Genomic DNA, 14,302 nt, shown 5'->3' with positions numbered 1-14,302 from the left:
TACACGGTGTCTCTGCGATTGTTTCCAGCGATCGGCGAGGGATACCGAGCCCAGTACAGAGAGCGCGTCCTGTCCCTGCTCCGGCTGCGTCTTTCTGCTCCTTTCTCGCTCTCGACATCCAGATGTTCCCTCCGCTCCCCGGTGAGTACCAGCAACAGGGATGCTCTTTGAGTTATCGCCGTTGCTATTTCTATATTAAAAGGACCGTCAATAAATTGGTTGTTAGATTTGACAGGGAAGAAACGCAAGCGTAGGTTTGTAGCCGCGGAGACATGCGGGAGTCGGTGCTTCGGGAACAGGGTCACTGGGGAAGGCGTTTGGCACCGGGGGAGCTTCTCTGCCTTGGAAACGGCCTCAAGTTGCGCCGGGGGAGGTTGAGGTTGGATCTGGGGAACAATTTCTTCCCCAAAGGGCTGTCGGGCATTGGAACAGGCTGCCCAGGGCGGTGGTGGAGTCACCATCCCTGGAGGGGTTGAAAATACACAGAGATGAGGTTCTCAGGGACATGGGGCAGTGCCAGGGCTGGGTTAACAGTTGGACTCGATCTTAAAGGTCTTTTCCAATCAAAACGATCCTCTAATTCCACGAGAGCAGACTGAGAGAGCTGCTTTGCGGAACGGTCGCCTCTTAAAACTGGGTTTAGGCTTAATTTGTTGGAAGGAACTGAAGTAATATGAGCCGGTGTCATCTCCTGGGTAGCGCTGATGCATCTTGGTCTTAATTCCTCCGTATTCCTCCCCGTTGCCGTTAAATCACCTTAACGCCGCTGTTGCACGTAGCCTTGGGGCTCCCGCCTCTAGTACCAGTATCCCAGTTTCTTGCCTGTAACAGGGAGCTGGATTAAACTGGGGAGAAGGGGCTGCTGCTGGGCAAGGCACAGGCTGGGGATGCTCGTTTGGGGACGCTGCTCCTGGCCACCAGCTCACAGCTGCGTTGGTCAAGCTCTCTGCTCCCAACCTTCCGTTTTTTAATATATAAACTCTATATTTTATATATAAAACTGGAAAGTCACGCAGAGAGCGTCTGGCTCCGGATGGTTTCTTTGTCTACCCTGATTTTTCCAGGCTGGAGGAGCCGCAACGTCCTCCTAGCAGCATCTGCAGAGCTGCAGCAGCAGCCGACACCATCCCCTCCCTGCGCAGCATTGCCTTTTTGCTCCCAGCGCCCAAATTCTCAGCAAATTAAACCGTGAGAGGGCTCTTACCTGTCGCAGAAACACCTTTTTCCATGCTGGGCATGTACCAGCCCTGAAAAGAAGATAAATGAGGGGCGGGCAAGCTGCAACTTGCACCGCGGCTGCCGCAGAGCAGCTGCAAACACCGTCTGTGCTGCCTCCTCGTTGCCTGAGTTTTCAGGCTTGTTTTTCCCTCGATTTGCAACAAGACCTGTTGTTTTGGGTGTTGTTTTGTTTTTTTGTCCCCCCCCTATAACCACCTTTCCCACCCTGAGCGCGCAGCGAAGGCTTAACGGGGCTTTTTCTTTTTTAATAAGATACTTGAGATCTTGCAGCGGCCGAACGTAACTGGTGCCGCAAGCACCCAGCTCAGCACGTCGGGAGAAACGCCGGCTGAATCGCAATGACAGCGGCAGCTCCGCCGCTCCCCGGAGGGTGAGGAGGAGGAGGAGGGCAGGGCTGAAGGCCTGGAGGCAGCTTTGCCACAACCGCTTTTCCCGAGTCGATTCTTCCAGCCTCACCACCTGTTCCCGAGGTTTTTCGGATGGAAATTAAAGCCGTTTTGAGCGCTCGCTGTCAGCCACCCGGGGAGCGCGGCTGGAACGAGGGTTGTGTTCGAGGCGTCATTAAAGTCACCGCTGATTAAAGCGCTGAAATCGCTCTGTATCCCCCGCCCCGTGCCGCCGGTCGGTCCATCCGCAGAGCCGCGTGTCCTCAGATACAAGGAGTTTAAGGGAGAAAATGGTGTTTATTGGTGCTCCCAGCGCTGGCACTGACCTTTCCCACATTTATCCCAGCCGGGGAAGAGGGGACGGGTGGGAATTGGAGGTTTGATCCTGACATTTGCCCGGGTGCAGCAGCTCGAAATGCTGTTTTAGTTCTAAATAAATGATTTTTGATGGCGGTGAGGATCAAGCAGCCTCCAGCCCGTTTCTTCGCTGTCACGTTTGGACGTTATTCTTACGAGGGTGTGTTTTGTGCCTGCGCCTGGTCCTCGCTGCAGATCCCACTGTGTTCGTCCTCATTTTGGAGGGTTTTTTGAGTTGTTCTGGGCTTCGGCTGATGTTTCGGGCTCCGACAGCTGGGAGAGAGGGGTCGTGCGCGTCTGTGTTTGAGCTGGGAATGGAGGGGGCCAGCCCGAGTGTCTGTCTGTCCTTCCAAATTTATTTTTAACCTATTTAATTGCTCCTTCCTTTAGCTTCCTAGCAAAGGGTCTGGCTGCCATCAGCTGCTCAAACCGACAGCGTGAAGACGCCGGGAGTCGCTGCCCTGCTCGATGGCCTTACCTGGATCACTCGGTGTCCCTGGGTCACCAGGAGCCCGGCACAGCCCTGGTGACAGGAGAGGAGCGGGATGAGCCCTGGGATGTGCAGGTACCGCAGGGATATGGGGAGCGTGGGGGTCTGAGCTGGGGAAAAGGAGCTTTTCTTAGAATCATAGAATCATTTTGGTTGGGAAAGCCCCTCAAGGTCATCGAGTCCAACCGTTCCCCAGCCCTGGCACTGCCCCATGTCCTGAGAACCTCATCTCTGTGTATTTTCAACCCCTCCAGGGATGGTGACTCCAGCACTGCCCTGGGCAGCCTGTTCCAATGCCCCACAGCCCTTTGGGCAAGAAATTGTTCCCCACATCCAACCTCAACCTCCCCTGGCGCAACTTGAGGCCGTTTCCTCTGGTCCTGGCGCTTGTTCCTGGGGAGCAGAGCCCGACCCCCCCTGGCTCCAAGCTCCTTTCAGGCAGGTCAGAGATCAGAAGGTCTCCCCTCAGCTCCTGTTCTCCAGCTGAACCCCCAGCTCCCTCAGCCGTTCCCGTCACACTTGTGCTCCAGCCCCTCACCAGCTTCATCGCCTCCTCTGCACTCTCTCTAGTATTTCAATGTCCTTCTTATGATGAAGGGCCCAAAACTGCCCCCAGGATTCGCGGTTTGGCCTCCCCAGTGCCCAGCACAGGACGGTCACTGCCCTGGGCCTGCTGGCCACACCAGTGCTGGTCCCAGCCAGGATGCTGGTGGCCTCTTGGCCACCTGGGCACACGCTGGCTCATGTTCAGCCGCTGGCACCAACACCCCCAGCTCCTTTTCCGCCGGGCACTTTCCAGCCGCTCTTCCCTGAGCCTGGAGCGCTGCCTGGGGTTGGTGTGACCCAAGTGCAGGTCGATGTCGAACAAAGTGCCAATTTCCAGATCACGCTGCTCTCGGTGAAGCATTTCCAGATGTTTCCGTGTCCAGGTGTGTCTCACCCTTGGATTATGCACCTTGTGGGGTAAATACCTGCCAGCAGCTCCTGGCCCTGGAGATCCCATCTGCTAGCTCCCGGGATTGCTGCTGTCCCTGAGAAAAGAGGGTTCAGGGGTGTCTCCCTGCTTGGTGTGTCCCCACAACTGCCTCTTCCCTGCCCAGCTGTTCGGCACTTGCAGGTTCCGCTGCTGAGACTCAGGTGCTTTATTCCCACCAGAGCTGAGCTTGGTCCTGAGGGCTCCATGTCCCAGGCTGCTTCATTAGCAGCCTCTAGTGCTAATTAGTGGCAGAGGCAGCAGCTGGGGCTTCTTTTAGTGGGGCCTGTTGCCATAGGACAAGCGTGACGGTTTGAAACTAAAGGAGGGAGATTCAGGCCGGACATGAGGAAGAAATTGTTGGCCCTGAGGGTGGTGAGAGCCTGTCCCAGGTTGGCCAGAGAGGTGGTGGATGAACCATCCCTGGAGACATCCCAGGCCAGGCTGGACGGGGCTCTGAGCAACCTGAGCTGGTGCAGATGTCCCTGCTCATGGCAGGGGGGGCACTGGGGGAGCTGGGAAGGTCCCAACCCAAAGGATTCTATGATTCTTCCCATCCACGTGGAGCAAAGTCGCTCCCCAAGCTCTGCCCTTGGCTTGGGGTGGGGGACATCCCACAAAGGGGCTGCTTCTCCTGCAGGGACAAGTTCAGGTGATGGTGATGATGGAAAATGGATCAGAAAACATGAGACGGGGCCAAGTGCTGATCCAGGAGGGAGCAAAGCTTATTTTTTTCTGAAAGCAAGGGGCAGGCCAACCTCAGCTTCCACAATGTGCTAATTAAATAAACCCAGTGATGCTTTTATGCTATTTTTTGTCGCCCTTCCCGGCGACAGCTCTAAATTTGGGGTGCAAAGGTGGGAGCCACTTGTGTCCTGCACCGTGATGCATTTCTCAGGTGGTTTTTTCCCTCCTGCGTCTCTCCGGGGCCATCGTGCCACATTCCGAGGCTGCAGTGGGGACCCCGAGACCCCGCGGTGCCGGGGAACCGCAGCCACGAGATCTCAAACCCCGGGTTTGCAAGAATTAGAGGATGTTTTTGTGCTTCCCAGCAGCCCATCCCTCCCCTCCAGCTGCCCTCGGAGCTCCCGGTTGGAAAATGGGGAGGAAAAAGGGGGTGCAGGAGATGGGGGAGCTGATGACATCCCCCTCCTCATCCTCACTCACCCACAGCCTGGGTCTTGTTTTTCGCTGCCTTTATTCGACTGCCGATAGCGCTTTTTTTTTTTCCAAAAATCGCTGGGGTTGACGGGAGCGGGTTTGCAGTAGCAGTGAGGCAAAGGAGGCCAGGGGAGGATGGGGACGGTGTTTTTGGGACATCCCGATCGCCCAAACTGATCCGGGGCTTTAACAGCAAGAGCGGGGTGCTGGTGTCACTGGGGTTTTTTTAATGTAGCTGTGGGGTTTTTTGTTTGTAATTCTTGATTTTTTTTTTTCTAATATCGATGTTGTCTCCAGGATCAAATGGCGCCTCTAAGGGCGACACTCGGCGGCTTCTCCCTCTTCCCTCAACGTCTGCCCAACACAGCGCAAAAAGCTGAGCTGCCCCTTGTCCCCTGAGCCTCAGGGCCACCCGAGGGCACCGTGTCCTCCCCCTCAATCCCGAATCCGTATTTCACAGACCCCCGGCTTGGCTGCCCGAAAGGCTCCCTGCTCCCCAGGTGATTTCTCCCCCTTCTCTTGTCCCAAGGTGATTTCTCCCCCTTCCCAAAAATCAGGGTGAAGCTCAAGATGCCGCTTTGCCGGGGAAGCTGTGACACTCCCAGGGCTCTTCCCAGCCCGATTCCAAAGGGTTTAGCCCCAATTCCGAGGCATTTGGCCCCAATTTTCTGAGGTTTGACCCCACTTCTCCAGCTTGGCCAGGCCCAGGGGCGCTGGTGCGAGGCTGGAAAATCCTGCCGAGGTTTTTACCCCCCTTAATCTTTCCCCTGTGTCTCGAGCATCCCTGGGGTTGCCTCCTGCGTCAGCACTTGCTTGGGTGCTGGATCCCCCCAAAAAAAGCCCTTAAAGAGCTGCTGTGCCGTGGGCTGCAAAAAAAATCAGATGTCTCACCAAAAATAGCTGCTTGGAGCAGCACCTGCTCTCCCCCTCCGTCCAAAACCCCAGGTGTTGAGGTGGGGGTGATGAATTAAGCCGGGTTTTAGGGCTTGGGGCACTTCACCCTCCCCTCTGCCGCCAGCCCCGGCAGCTCCCAGGCCCTTGGGTGGGAACGGGATGCCAGGAGGGTTTCGGGAACTGTTTTGGGGGATCTCTGAAGCCTGTGTGGGCTATTTAATGCAAAAGCCAAGGCAGGGGGGAGGATGGGAGGTGAGTTTGGGGCTGGATCTCTGTCCGCAGGGTGTTTTTGGGAGGCTGAGGGTGGCTCAGGGTGGGTTCCAAGCCAGGGGTGGGTTAAACGGAGCTGGGGAGACGCAACCCGGTTTTGGGGGAGCGGGGGCGTTAAAACCAGCACGGCATCCACATGAAGGAGCCCAGGGCGGCACCGGTGGCCGCCCCCGCCAGCAGCCCCAGGGCCATCTGGTCCCCGGACACCCGGTAGGGATCCTCGCGCACGATGACGTGGGTCACCCCGGGGGCTGCAAAGCAAAATGCAAAAAGTGGGGGCGAGCTGGACCCCAGGTTTGGCTGCGGCTCCAGTATCTGCTGCCAACCCTGGGGGGATCCCAGCCCCACCTCCCCCTGCCCAAATGAAGCAGCTGGTAAGAAGGCAAAGCAGCGAATTGAGGAGGGATGGGGCGAATCTGGGGGGGTCACCCACCTCCGTACTGGGGGGCGTAGTGGCCGGAGCTGATGTAGGCGGTTTGGTGGGAGTCCAGGGGCACCGTCTGGTAGTAGTCGTCGTCGTAGGGGTCGTAGACGTGCACCTGGGAGCAGCGGCGTGAGGCCGCAACCTCAGGTGTGGCCATGCCTCGGTTTCCCCCATGCGTGACGGGGGCTTGAATCACTTGGGTTCCCCCGCGGCGCTGAAACGGGGGGGCCCAGAGTGTCTGAAATGCCCCGGGTGGCCTTGGCTCGAGCACCGGAATCACCCACCTGTGCTCAGGTCACCTCAGCTGTGTCCCCCCATCACCTTAACTCTGTCCCCGTTCCCTTTAACTTGGCGTCTGTCACCATAACCATGTTCCCCATCACCTTAACCCTGTCCCCGTCACCTTAAATTCTGCCCCATTCCCTTTAAATTCTGTCCCCGTTCCCCTGTCACTGTGTCCCCTGTCACTGTGACTCTGCCCGGGGGGGACTCAGGTTGGTGTAACCCTCATCCAAAGCCCATTTGGGGGACAATGCCCCTTTTTTGGGGGGGATGAAACCTCACCGGGGTGGATTTAGCCTCCAGCACGGCCATCTTCCAAGCGCTGCAAACAAAACAGAGGGGCCCAGTTATCTAAATTGGGGTGAAAAAGCGGGCAATAAGTGAATTTCTGTTCAGCTGGGGTCAAGTTCAGTTGATTAAGCTCAGCTTGGCTGCTGCTGAACATCTCCCTCCATCCAGTGCAGCTGAAGGTTTCCTGTTTTCTATTATTTTAGAAAAATTAGATTTTAATTTGTTTTAATTTTTATAGGAATAAATAGAAGGGGAACAATGTGAAAACTGGGTGTTTCCTCCTGCCCGTGGCCTTAAGCCAATTAGGACTTGACTTTCATGCAATTTATCGCCAAATACCGATGAAAACCCTTCCCCAGCATCCTCGATAGGGCCGAGGGGAGAGTTCTCACCCAGGAATAGCTGCGTTGGGCTCCCAATTATTCAGCGCGAAAACCCAATCTCCGGTTGCGACAGAGAACGTGGGCGTTTGAGGAAACAGGGACCGCAAGGGGGTTTAAGCTGATAGTGGGAGCGGGACGGGGCTCCGGGCCGGGATAATCTGGATGAAAAAGGCGCCGAGAGGGGATTTTGGTGCCGGGATTTGTTTTGGCTTACACGGCGTCGTCCTCACTCTCGGCGCACAGCGTCGTCTTGGAGCCGTCGCGCAGCACGACGGTCAACAGGCACTCGCGGCTCTTCCCCTCGGGCGGCTGCACGTCTGGGAAGGGTCAGGATCCAGCGTCGGCAAAGAGATGCCCCAAAAACCGTCCCCGAATCTGCCCACGGAGCCTCTCGGGAGAGGGTCGGGCTCCGTATTACCCCCCCGTGCCGCTAATGAACCTGTTAAAAACCTGCTGGGACACCAGGCTTATGATTGGGGTTTGATTTCAGCTCCGTCACCGCTTGCACGTTACGGTCAGGCTCTCGGAGGTTAAAAACCAATGGGAGCGAAGAGCCGGGGAGCGAAAAATTCCACCCCCGCAGCAGAAAGAAAACAGGAGGACAGAAACTTGCCAAAAATCTCGAGTGAGCTACATTTGCTTTGGATTTCCCAGATTGCGGCAAGCACCCAAATTCTGTCAAAGCGCGAGACGCCGCTGCGCTCGGATCGCGAGCAAGGAGAAAATCTTAAACCCACGAGGCTCGAAACTCAGCGGGACCCTCCGGGGAGGAGAAACCTTTGGGTTTGTGCTCCCACCGCGGCTTCGGCGCCCGAGAAAGGCGCTTTGTACGGCGGCCGTGGGCTGAGCGGAGCTGCCGCTTTGTTCTCCTTGTTTGTGCGAGACGGCGAGGGATGAGTCAGGCCCGTGGGCTCGTGTTTTGAACAAGCGCAAAGCGGGAGGAGAGTTTCTCCTTCCGCGGGGAAAAGCCGCGGAAGATGCAATGCGCGTCTCTTGGGACGGTTGAGAGATGGCAAGGGGTGGGTTATGCAGCCTGGATTAATTTTGGGGTGGCCTAGATGTGCGAAAGCACAAGTAGAATGTAATTTGGGGGGTCTGGGGACGCGGGGCTGCGCTCACCTCTGCACTCGCGGCCGGCGCGCACATCCCGGCAGCTGTATTTGACGTGGATGCGGCCGTCCATGTCACGCTGCGTCTCGTCGTGGTAGTAAACCAAACTGCCGTCCAGGTAGAGGACGAACCAGTTTCTCTTCCAGCGGCGCAGGATGGAGCCTGGCGGGACGGGGACGAGGTGAAGGACCCCAGCGGGATCTGCCCGGCGCATTCATGGGACCCCACGCCGTCCCCCCAGATTTCCAGATGGATTTACCCCCCGCGAGAGCCGCCGCATCCCGAGCATCCGGGGCAGTGAAGCCAGGTGGCTTTAAATTAAAAATAGCTGCCAAAACAAAATAAAAGCCATCAGGGCATCTCGGTGCTGCCCCGCTGTGCGCGGGGGACGGGATCCAGCCCTGGCCGCGGAGCCGCGTCTGTTTTTGTGGCAGAAAGCCCCTCTCGCCTCTTACGTAAACCCGCGAGCGGCTGAGCCGCGATTTCCTCGCTGCCGTGGATTAACCGCCCGGGTCAGACCCGTCCTTTCCCCCCACACCACCATCCCGTAGCCAAAACTCCTCCAGGTTTGGGGTTTATTTTTGGGGGGGTGTCTCCCGATGTGGAAAACTGAAGGGTCGCACTTACTCTGCCGCCAAAGCCAACCGCTCTTCACCAGCGCCATGGGTGTTGCGGACCTGCCGACACGGGAAAAATAACGAGGTTAAAATCGCAGCTCCTGCCTTGGTGCATTTTTTTTCCCCCGGTTCTCACCTCCCCGCAGCTCTGGGAACAAAATGGGACGGGGATTCACCCTCATCGCCTCTTCTTTTTTTGGGGGGGGGATAAGCAGAGCGTGCGGGTTAATCGGGGTTAGACAGACGCGGGATTTCGTCATCTGGGAAACATGGTGAGGGCAGGGAGGAGGGACTGCAGCCACCTTTCTCTCTGCCTTTAATCTCATTGGGATTTAGGGATTATCATCCCGTGGAGGTAAATGGAGAAATCCGGGCCGTGTATGAAAACAGCCACTAACTCCCCGCGGCCCCAGTAACTCCCCACGGCCCCAGTAACTTTCCACGGCAAACGCTGGTTTGTTTTCCCTGCCTGGATGGAAATTAGTCCTTAATAAGGCCATGAAGTCATCGCTCCCCGGGTCCCCGAGCGGAGCCAGCGCCCTGGGGCCGGGCAGGAGCGGTGCCATGGCAACAATGCCCCCACCCCTCAACCAGGGACCCCAATAATGGGGGCTCAGCAGCCCCAGAACAGCCTCCAGGACGTCCCGGCTGGGTCCCCTCCTGCTCTGGGGGCGCGGGGAGGCACAGACCCCCAACCAGCACCTCTTTGGTACTTTCCCCCGGTGTCCACATCCCCCAGGAGTCCACAGCCCTGGTACCTGCATCCCCTTGGCAACCATATCCCCCCGGTACCTGTATCCATCTGGTACCCGCATCCCCCAAAATCACAGCCCCTGGCACCCTCATCCCCCCGGATTTGCAGCCCCCTGGTACCTCCACCTGGTGTCCTCACCCTCCTGTCCCCCCATCCCCTGGTACCCCCGTCCCCTGGCATCTTTTTACCTCCCCCCTGTGCCCATATTTTGGGGCACCCCCTTTCTGCAGCCCTCTGGTACCCATGTCCCCTAGTAACTGACATCCCCTGGTACCCTCCCTCCCCTGGTACCCACATTGCCAGTACTCCCAGTCTCTGGTGCCCCCCATGCCCAGTATCCACATCCCCAGTACCCCTATCCCCCAGTAGTCACTCCCCTCAGTGCTCCCTGTCCCCCCAGTATGTGTATTCCCAGTACTTACAGTCCTTGGAACCCCCGTGCCCAGTATCCACATCCCTGGGACCCCCATCCCTGGTACCCACATCCCCGGTACCCCCGTTCCCTCAATACCCCCACCACTTGATACCCCCATCCCCTGGTACCCCCATTCCCAGTACCCCCATCCCCAGTACCCCCATCCCCTGTGATCCAATCTGTATCACATGCCCAGTATCCACATCCCTGGGACCCCCACCCCCAGTACCCACATCCCCAGTACCCCCACCACTTCATACCCCCCATCTCCCGGTACCCCCCCCCCAGTACTCCCATCCCCAACACCCCCATTCCCGGTACCCCCACCTCCCTTGTACCCCCACCCCCTTGTACCCCCATCCCCGGTACCCCCACCCCCTTGTGCCCCACCCCCTTGTACTCCCACCCCCCGGTACTCACATCCCCAGTACCCCCATCACTTGATACCCCTCATCTCCCAGTACTCCCATCCCCAGTACCCCCATGCCCTGGTACCCCCATTCCCAGTACCCCCACCCCCTTGTACCCCCATCCCCGGTACTCCCATCCCTCACTACCCCCATCACTTGACACCCCTCATCTCCAAGTACCCCCACCCCCTGGTACCCACATCCCCAGTACCCCACCGCGTTCCCCCCTCCCCCGATACCCCTCACCCCCCCGCAGTCTCTCCCCCCGGTTCCCCCACCCCGGAGCCGCCCCGCACCCCCCGCACCCCCCGCACCCCCCGCACACCCTCACCGGGAGGAGGCGGCCGGCGGGTCCCGCTGCGGGCAGCGCTGCGCTCCGCTCCCCGCCCCGCCCGCCCCGCCGCCCGCACGGCCCGCCGGGACCTGTAGTCCGACCGCTGGTCAAACACCCGAGAGCCGCCCGGAGAGGGAAAAAAGCGCTTTTGAGCAATTTAGCCCCAAAAAAGCTGACGCGCGGTGTCTGCGGGGCTGGTGTCAGCGGGGATGCTGGTGGTTGATCAGCCCTCCGGGGATGGTGACTCCAGCACTGCCCTGGGCAGCCTGTTCCAATGCCCCACAGCCCTTTGGGGAAGAAATTGTTCCCCACATCCAACCTCAACCTCCCCTGGCGCAACTTGAGGCCGTTTCCTCTGGTCCTGGCGCTTGTTCCTGGGGAGCAGAGCCCGACCCCCCCTGGCTCCAAGCTCCTTTCAGGCAGGTCAGAGATCAGAAGGTCTCCCCTCAGCTCCTGTTCTCCAGCTGAACCCCCAGCTCCCGCAGCCGCTCCCATCACACGTGTGCTCCAGCCCCTTCCCCAGCTCCGTTCCCTTCTCTCAACTCGCTCGTTGGATGTGGGGAACAATTTCTTCCCCAAAGGGCTGTGGGGCATTGGAACAGGCTGCCCAGGGCAGTGCTGGAGTCACCATCCCTGGAGGGGTTGGACAGACGGAGATGAGGTTCTCAGGACATGGGGCAGTGCCAGGGCTGGGTTGTGGTTGGACTCGATGATCTTGAGGGGCTTTTCCAACCAAAATGTTTCTGTGATTCTAAATCACCCCCACGCTGGTGACCAGAGAGCGGTGGGTTGAATTATTTGGAAGATCAAGAGCTAAGAATCACCTGACCCCTCTTCTCCACTCCCCGTCTTCCACAAAATAAAGGACAGCAAGGAATAACTATATCTTTTTTATATATCTCCCACTGGCTGGTGTTACATGGCCTAAAATATAAGTCAAATTATTTGTAGTCAAGGCATAACAAACATGTTTATTAAGCACTTGGCAGCCCTTAATACAAAAAAACCCAGCGGGCTTTTCAATGTAACCCCCTTTCCTCTCCCCTCCCTCCAGCGCTGGCTTTACTGTGACCAAGAGCAGAAGGAATTAAATTAATCCAGCAGCACGGATTGATTAGAAAGGAGTTAAAACGCGATCGCCCCATCGGCCGGGGCACAGACACGCAGCCCCGCGCACCCCTCCACGCACGGTATCGGCTGCAAAACATCCTGGTGGCGCTAAATATTTCACACGTGGAAACCAGGGGCTGGGCCAGATGCTTCATTCCACGATGAATTAATAAAAAAGTTCCCTTGGGGAGGGATTTAGGCTGAAATTTGGGGTTACTCAGCGCCCCTCGGCAGGTAGACGTACGGCACGGTTTGGTATAAACTGCTCTCAGAAGCTTTTCCGCCGTGTTATCGTGAGCTCTGCCACAGGACCAGAATAATTTGTCTCCTTGGCAGCGAAAGGACACGCGGCCGAGGGAAATAAATAGACGCTCTGTTTAAAATGGCAGCGGATTTTTCACGGGGCTGAAAAAATCTATAGCACGGCGCTAATGGGTTCTGCTCGGCCGCGGCGCCCGGGCGGCGGGCAGAGGAGACATCAAGTTCATTCCAAGAAGGGAAGGAGGGAAACAACAACAACAACAAAATAATAATAATAATTAAAAAAGCAGAAGTAAACCCCCCAGGGAGCAAAGAGCGCAGCCACGTGTTCTGTGATGGACGGGATGAAATGGCAGGAGTCGGGGATTGCGAACCGAACGTAAAACACCCCCGAGTCGCTCTGCTTTCCTCTGGGGACAAAAATGACGCTGCTGTGGGATTTTGGGGGCTTGGTTTATTTATTTTTTACAAACTGTTTGGTTTTTTTCTTCTTAGATGGGATGAATTTGGGTCACGCTGGGTGGAAACAGCAACCGGAGGAGCCAGGAGGTTATTTCCAGGTGGTAAAGATGCGCAGGTGGAAGGAAGGAGAGGATGCGACGTGGGAACAGCCTCCAGAGGAGCCAGATCACGGATTTCCCCTCGTTTTCTGCAGCAATCGGCTGCTGCTCGGTAAAAGAGACGGACTTTGAAACTTCCAGTTTGTTTTTCCTCCAGCTGGGCTCTGTCCGTGTCTCACCCCGGGGGTTTGTCACAGCAAGAAGCCATCACAGAGCGCTGGCTCGGTGCCCGGCAGCGATTTCCCTCGTACCGGCCAAAGCCTTGGGTTTTGGGTACGAAACAAAGGATTTTTGAAACTTTCCCCATGTCTCACGTGCCGTAGGAAACCAGCGGCTCTGCTCGGTGTGGAGGCAGATGGGTAGAAGCTGGGGGGGGTGTCAGTCCTGCTGTCCTCACGTTGAACCCGGGGCAACACCCCGATATTTGTTCTTTCTCTTATTAACACGCCCCCGCTGTTGGGAGAGGTCGGTACATGGCTTGTGGGGGGTAAAACCCCACAACGGGCTGTTAAAGAGCCCCCAAATCCCCTGGGGCTCCTTTTACCATCTGACACCCGGCATCGCTGGGGCTGAGCGTGTCCCGTGGGCATCACCAGCATCTTCCACCCCGCGGGAGAAACGTGCGAGGAGCAATCTTTCCTTTTACACAGTTTTCACGATACCCCCCACACCGGCCTGTCCGAGGGGTGAGAAACCGAAGTGTGTGACCCTCGTCACCCCTGTCCCAACTCCCCAATTCCCCAGGGGGTGGTTTGATGGCGATCACTCGGGAAACAAAATCACCAGCGAGAATCTTCATTAAAAGCAAAATACTATCGACAGCGGTGAGCGTGTGACAGGAGGGACCAAGGAGGGGACGCGGGGATGTTGCTGCCCTGGGTGAAGCTCCGTAGGAATTTAATTCTCTACCTCCCGGACACCAGCGCTTTCCCAAAATACTCCTTTCCATAGAGTAATAGAATGTCCTGAGTTGGAAGGGACCCACAAGGCTCATCGAGTCCAAGTCCTGTCCCTGCACAGGACACCCCACAGGTCACACAGTGTGTCTGAGGACGTTGTCCAGTCTCTTGTGGAACACTGTCACGTTGGGGCTGTGACACCTCCCTGGGGAGCCTGTTCCAGTGTCCAGCACCTCTGGGTGAAGAACATTTTTCTCATGTCCAACTGCCCCTCCCCTGGCACATCTTCCTGCCGTTCCCTGGGTTCTGTCCCTGTCACAGAGAGAAGAGCTCAGCCCGGCCCCTCCTGCTCCCCTGCTGAAGCTGCAGCCCCATGCGCTCTGCCCTCCGTCTTCTCTTCTCCAGGCTGAACAAACCCAGGGACTTCAGCCGCTCCTCATACGGCTTCCCCTCCAAACCCTTCACCAACTTCGTAGCCCTAAAACCTTCCAGCCCTAAAACCTTCCAGCCCTAAAACCTGAGCGTGGTGACACCGTTTGCACCCACCTCGTAGCATCGGCTGCTGGCAGGTCCCTCCTAAAAGGTTTCATGGGGATTTTTCATGCCTGTTCTTGCACGAAAAATTAAAACGCTCATTTGTGTTCCTGGAGCAGGGACCGGCTTGGGGGGGAACCAGCCGCCT

At 57.3% G+C, this 14,302-nt stretch overlaps 1 protein-coding gene and 1 long non-coding RNA gene across 3 annotated transcripts; one reads left to right on the top strand and one right to left on the bottom strand.

Moving 5' to 3' along the window:
- The first annotated feature begins 30 nt into the window (after positions 1 to 30).
- LOC135984479 (uncharacterized) lies at positions 31 to 12,947 on the top strand. The gene is made up of 3 exons (XR_010605636.1): positions 31 to 141; positions 2,373 to 2,547; positions 12,657 to 12,947. It is a non-coding gene; the product is annotated as an uncharacterized LOC135984479 (long non-coding RNA).
- PLEKHB1 (pleckstrin homology domain containing B1) lies at positions 4,627 to 10,846 on the bottom strand. 2 transcript variants are annotated; one of them, XM_065632987.1, is made up of 7 exons: positions 10,788 to 10,846; positions 8,888 to 8,937; positions 8,270 to 8,422; positions 7,365 to 7,467; positions 6,759 to 6,798; positions 6,204 to 6,309; positions 4,627 to 6,021 (listed from the first exon to the last, which is right to left on the bottom strand). In XM_065632987.1, the coding sequence occupies exons 2-7, from the start codon at positions 8,922 to 8,924 to the stop codon at positions 5,885 to 5,887; spliced, it is 576 nt and encodes a 191-aa protein (XP_065489059.1). In that variant the 5' UTR covers positions 8,925 to 8,937; positions 10,788 to 10,846; the 3' UTR covers positions 4,627 to 5,884. The 2 variants fall into 2 exon arrangements, with proteins under 2 accessions (XP_065489059.1, XP_065489068.1); XM_065632996.1 differs by lacking the exon at positions 10,788 to 10,846 and adding an exon at positions 9,014 to 9,338.
- Positions 12,948 to 14,302: the final 1,355 nt, after the last annotated feature.

This window comes from Caloenas nicobarica, chromosome 1 (assembly GCF_036013445.1).
Source record: "Caloenas nicobarica isolate bCalNic1 chromosome 1, bCalNic1.hap1, whole genome shotgun sequence".
Classification (NCBI taxonomy): domain Eukaryota; kingdom Metazoa; phylum Chordata; class Aves; order Columbiformes; family Columbidae; genus Caloenas; species Caloenas nicobarica.
The sequence above is the reverse complement of the archived record's forward strand: the minus strand, read 5'-3'. Positions and strand labels throughout refer to the sequence as shown.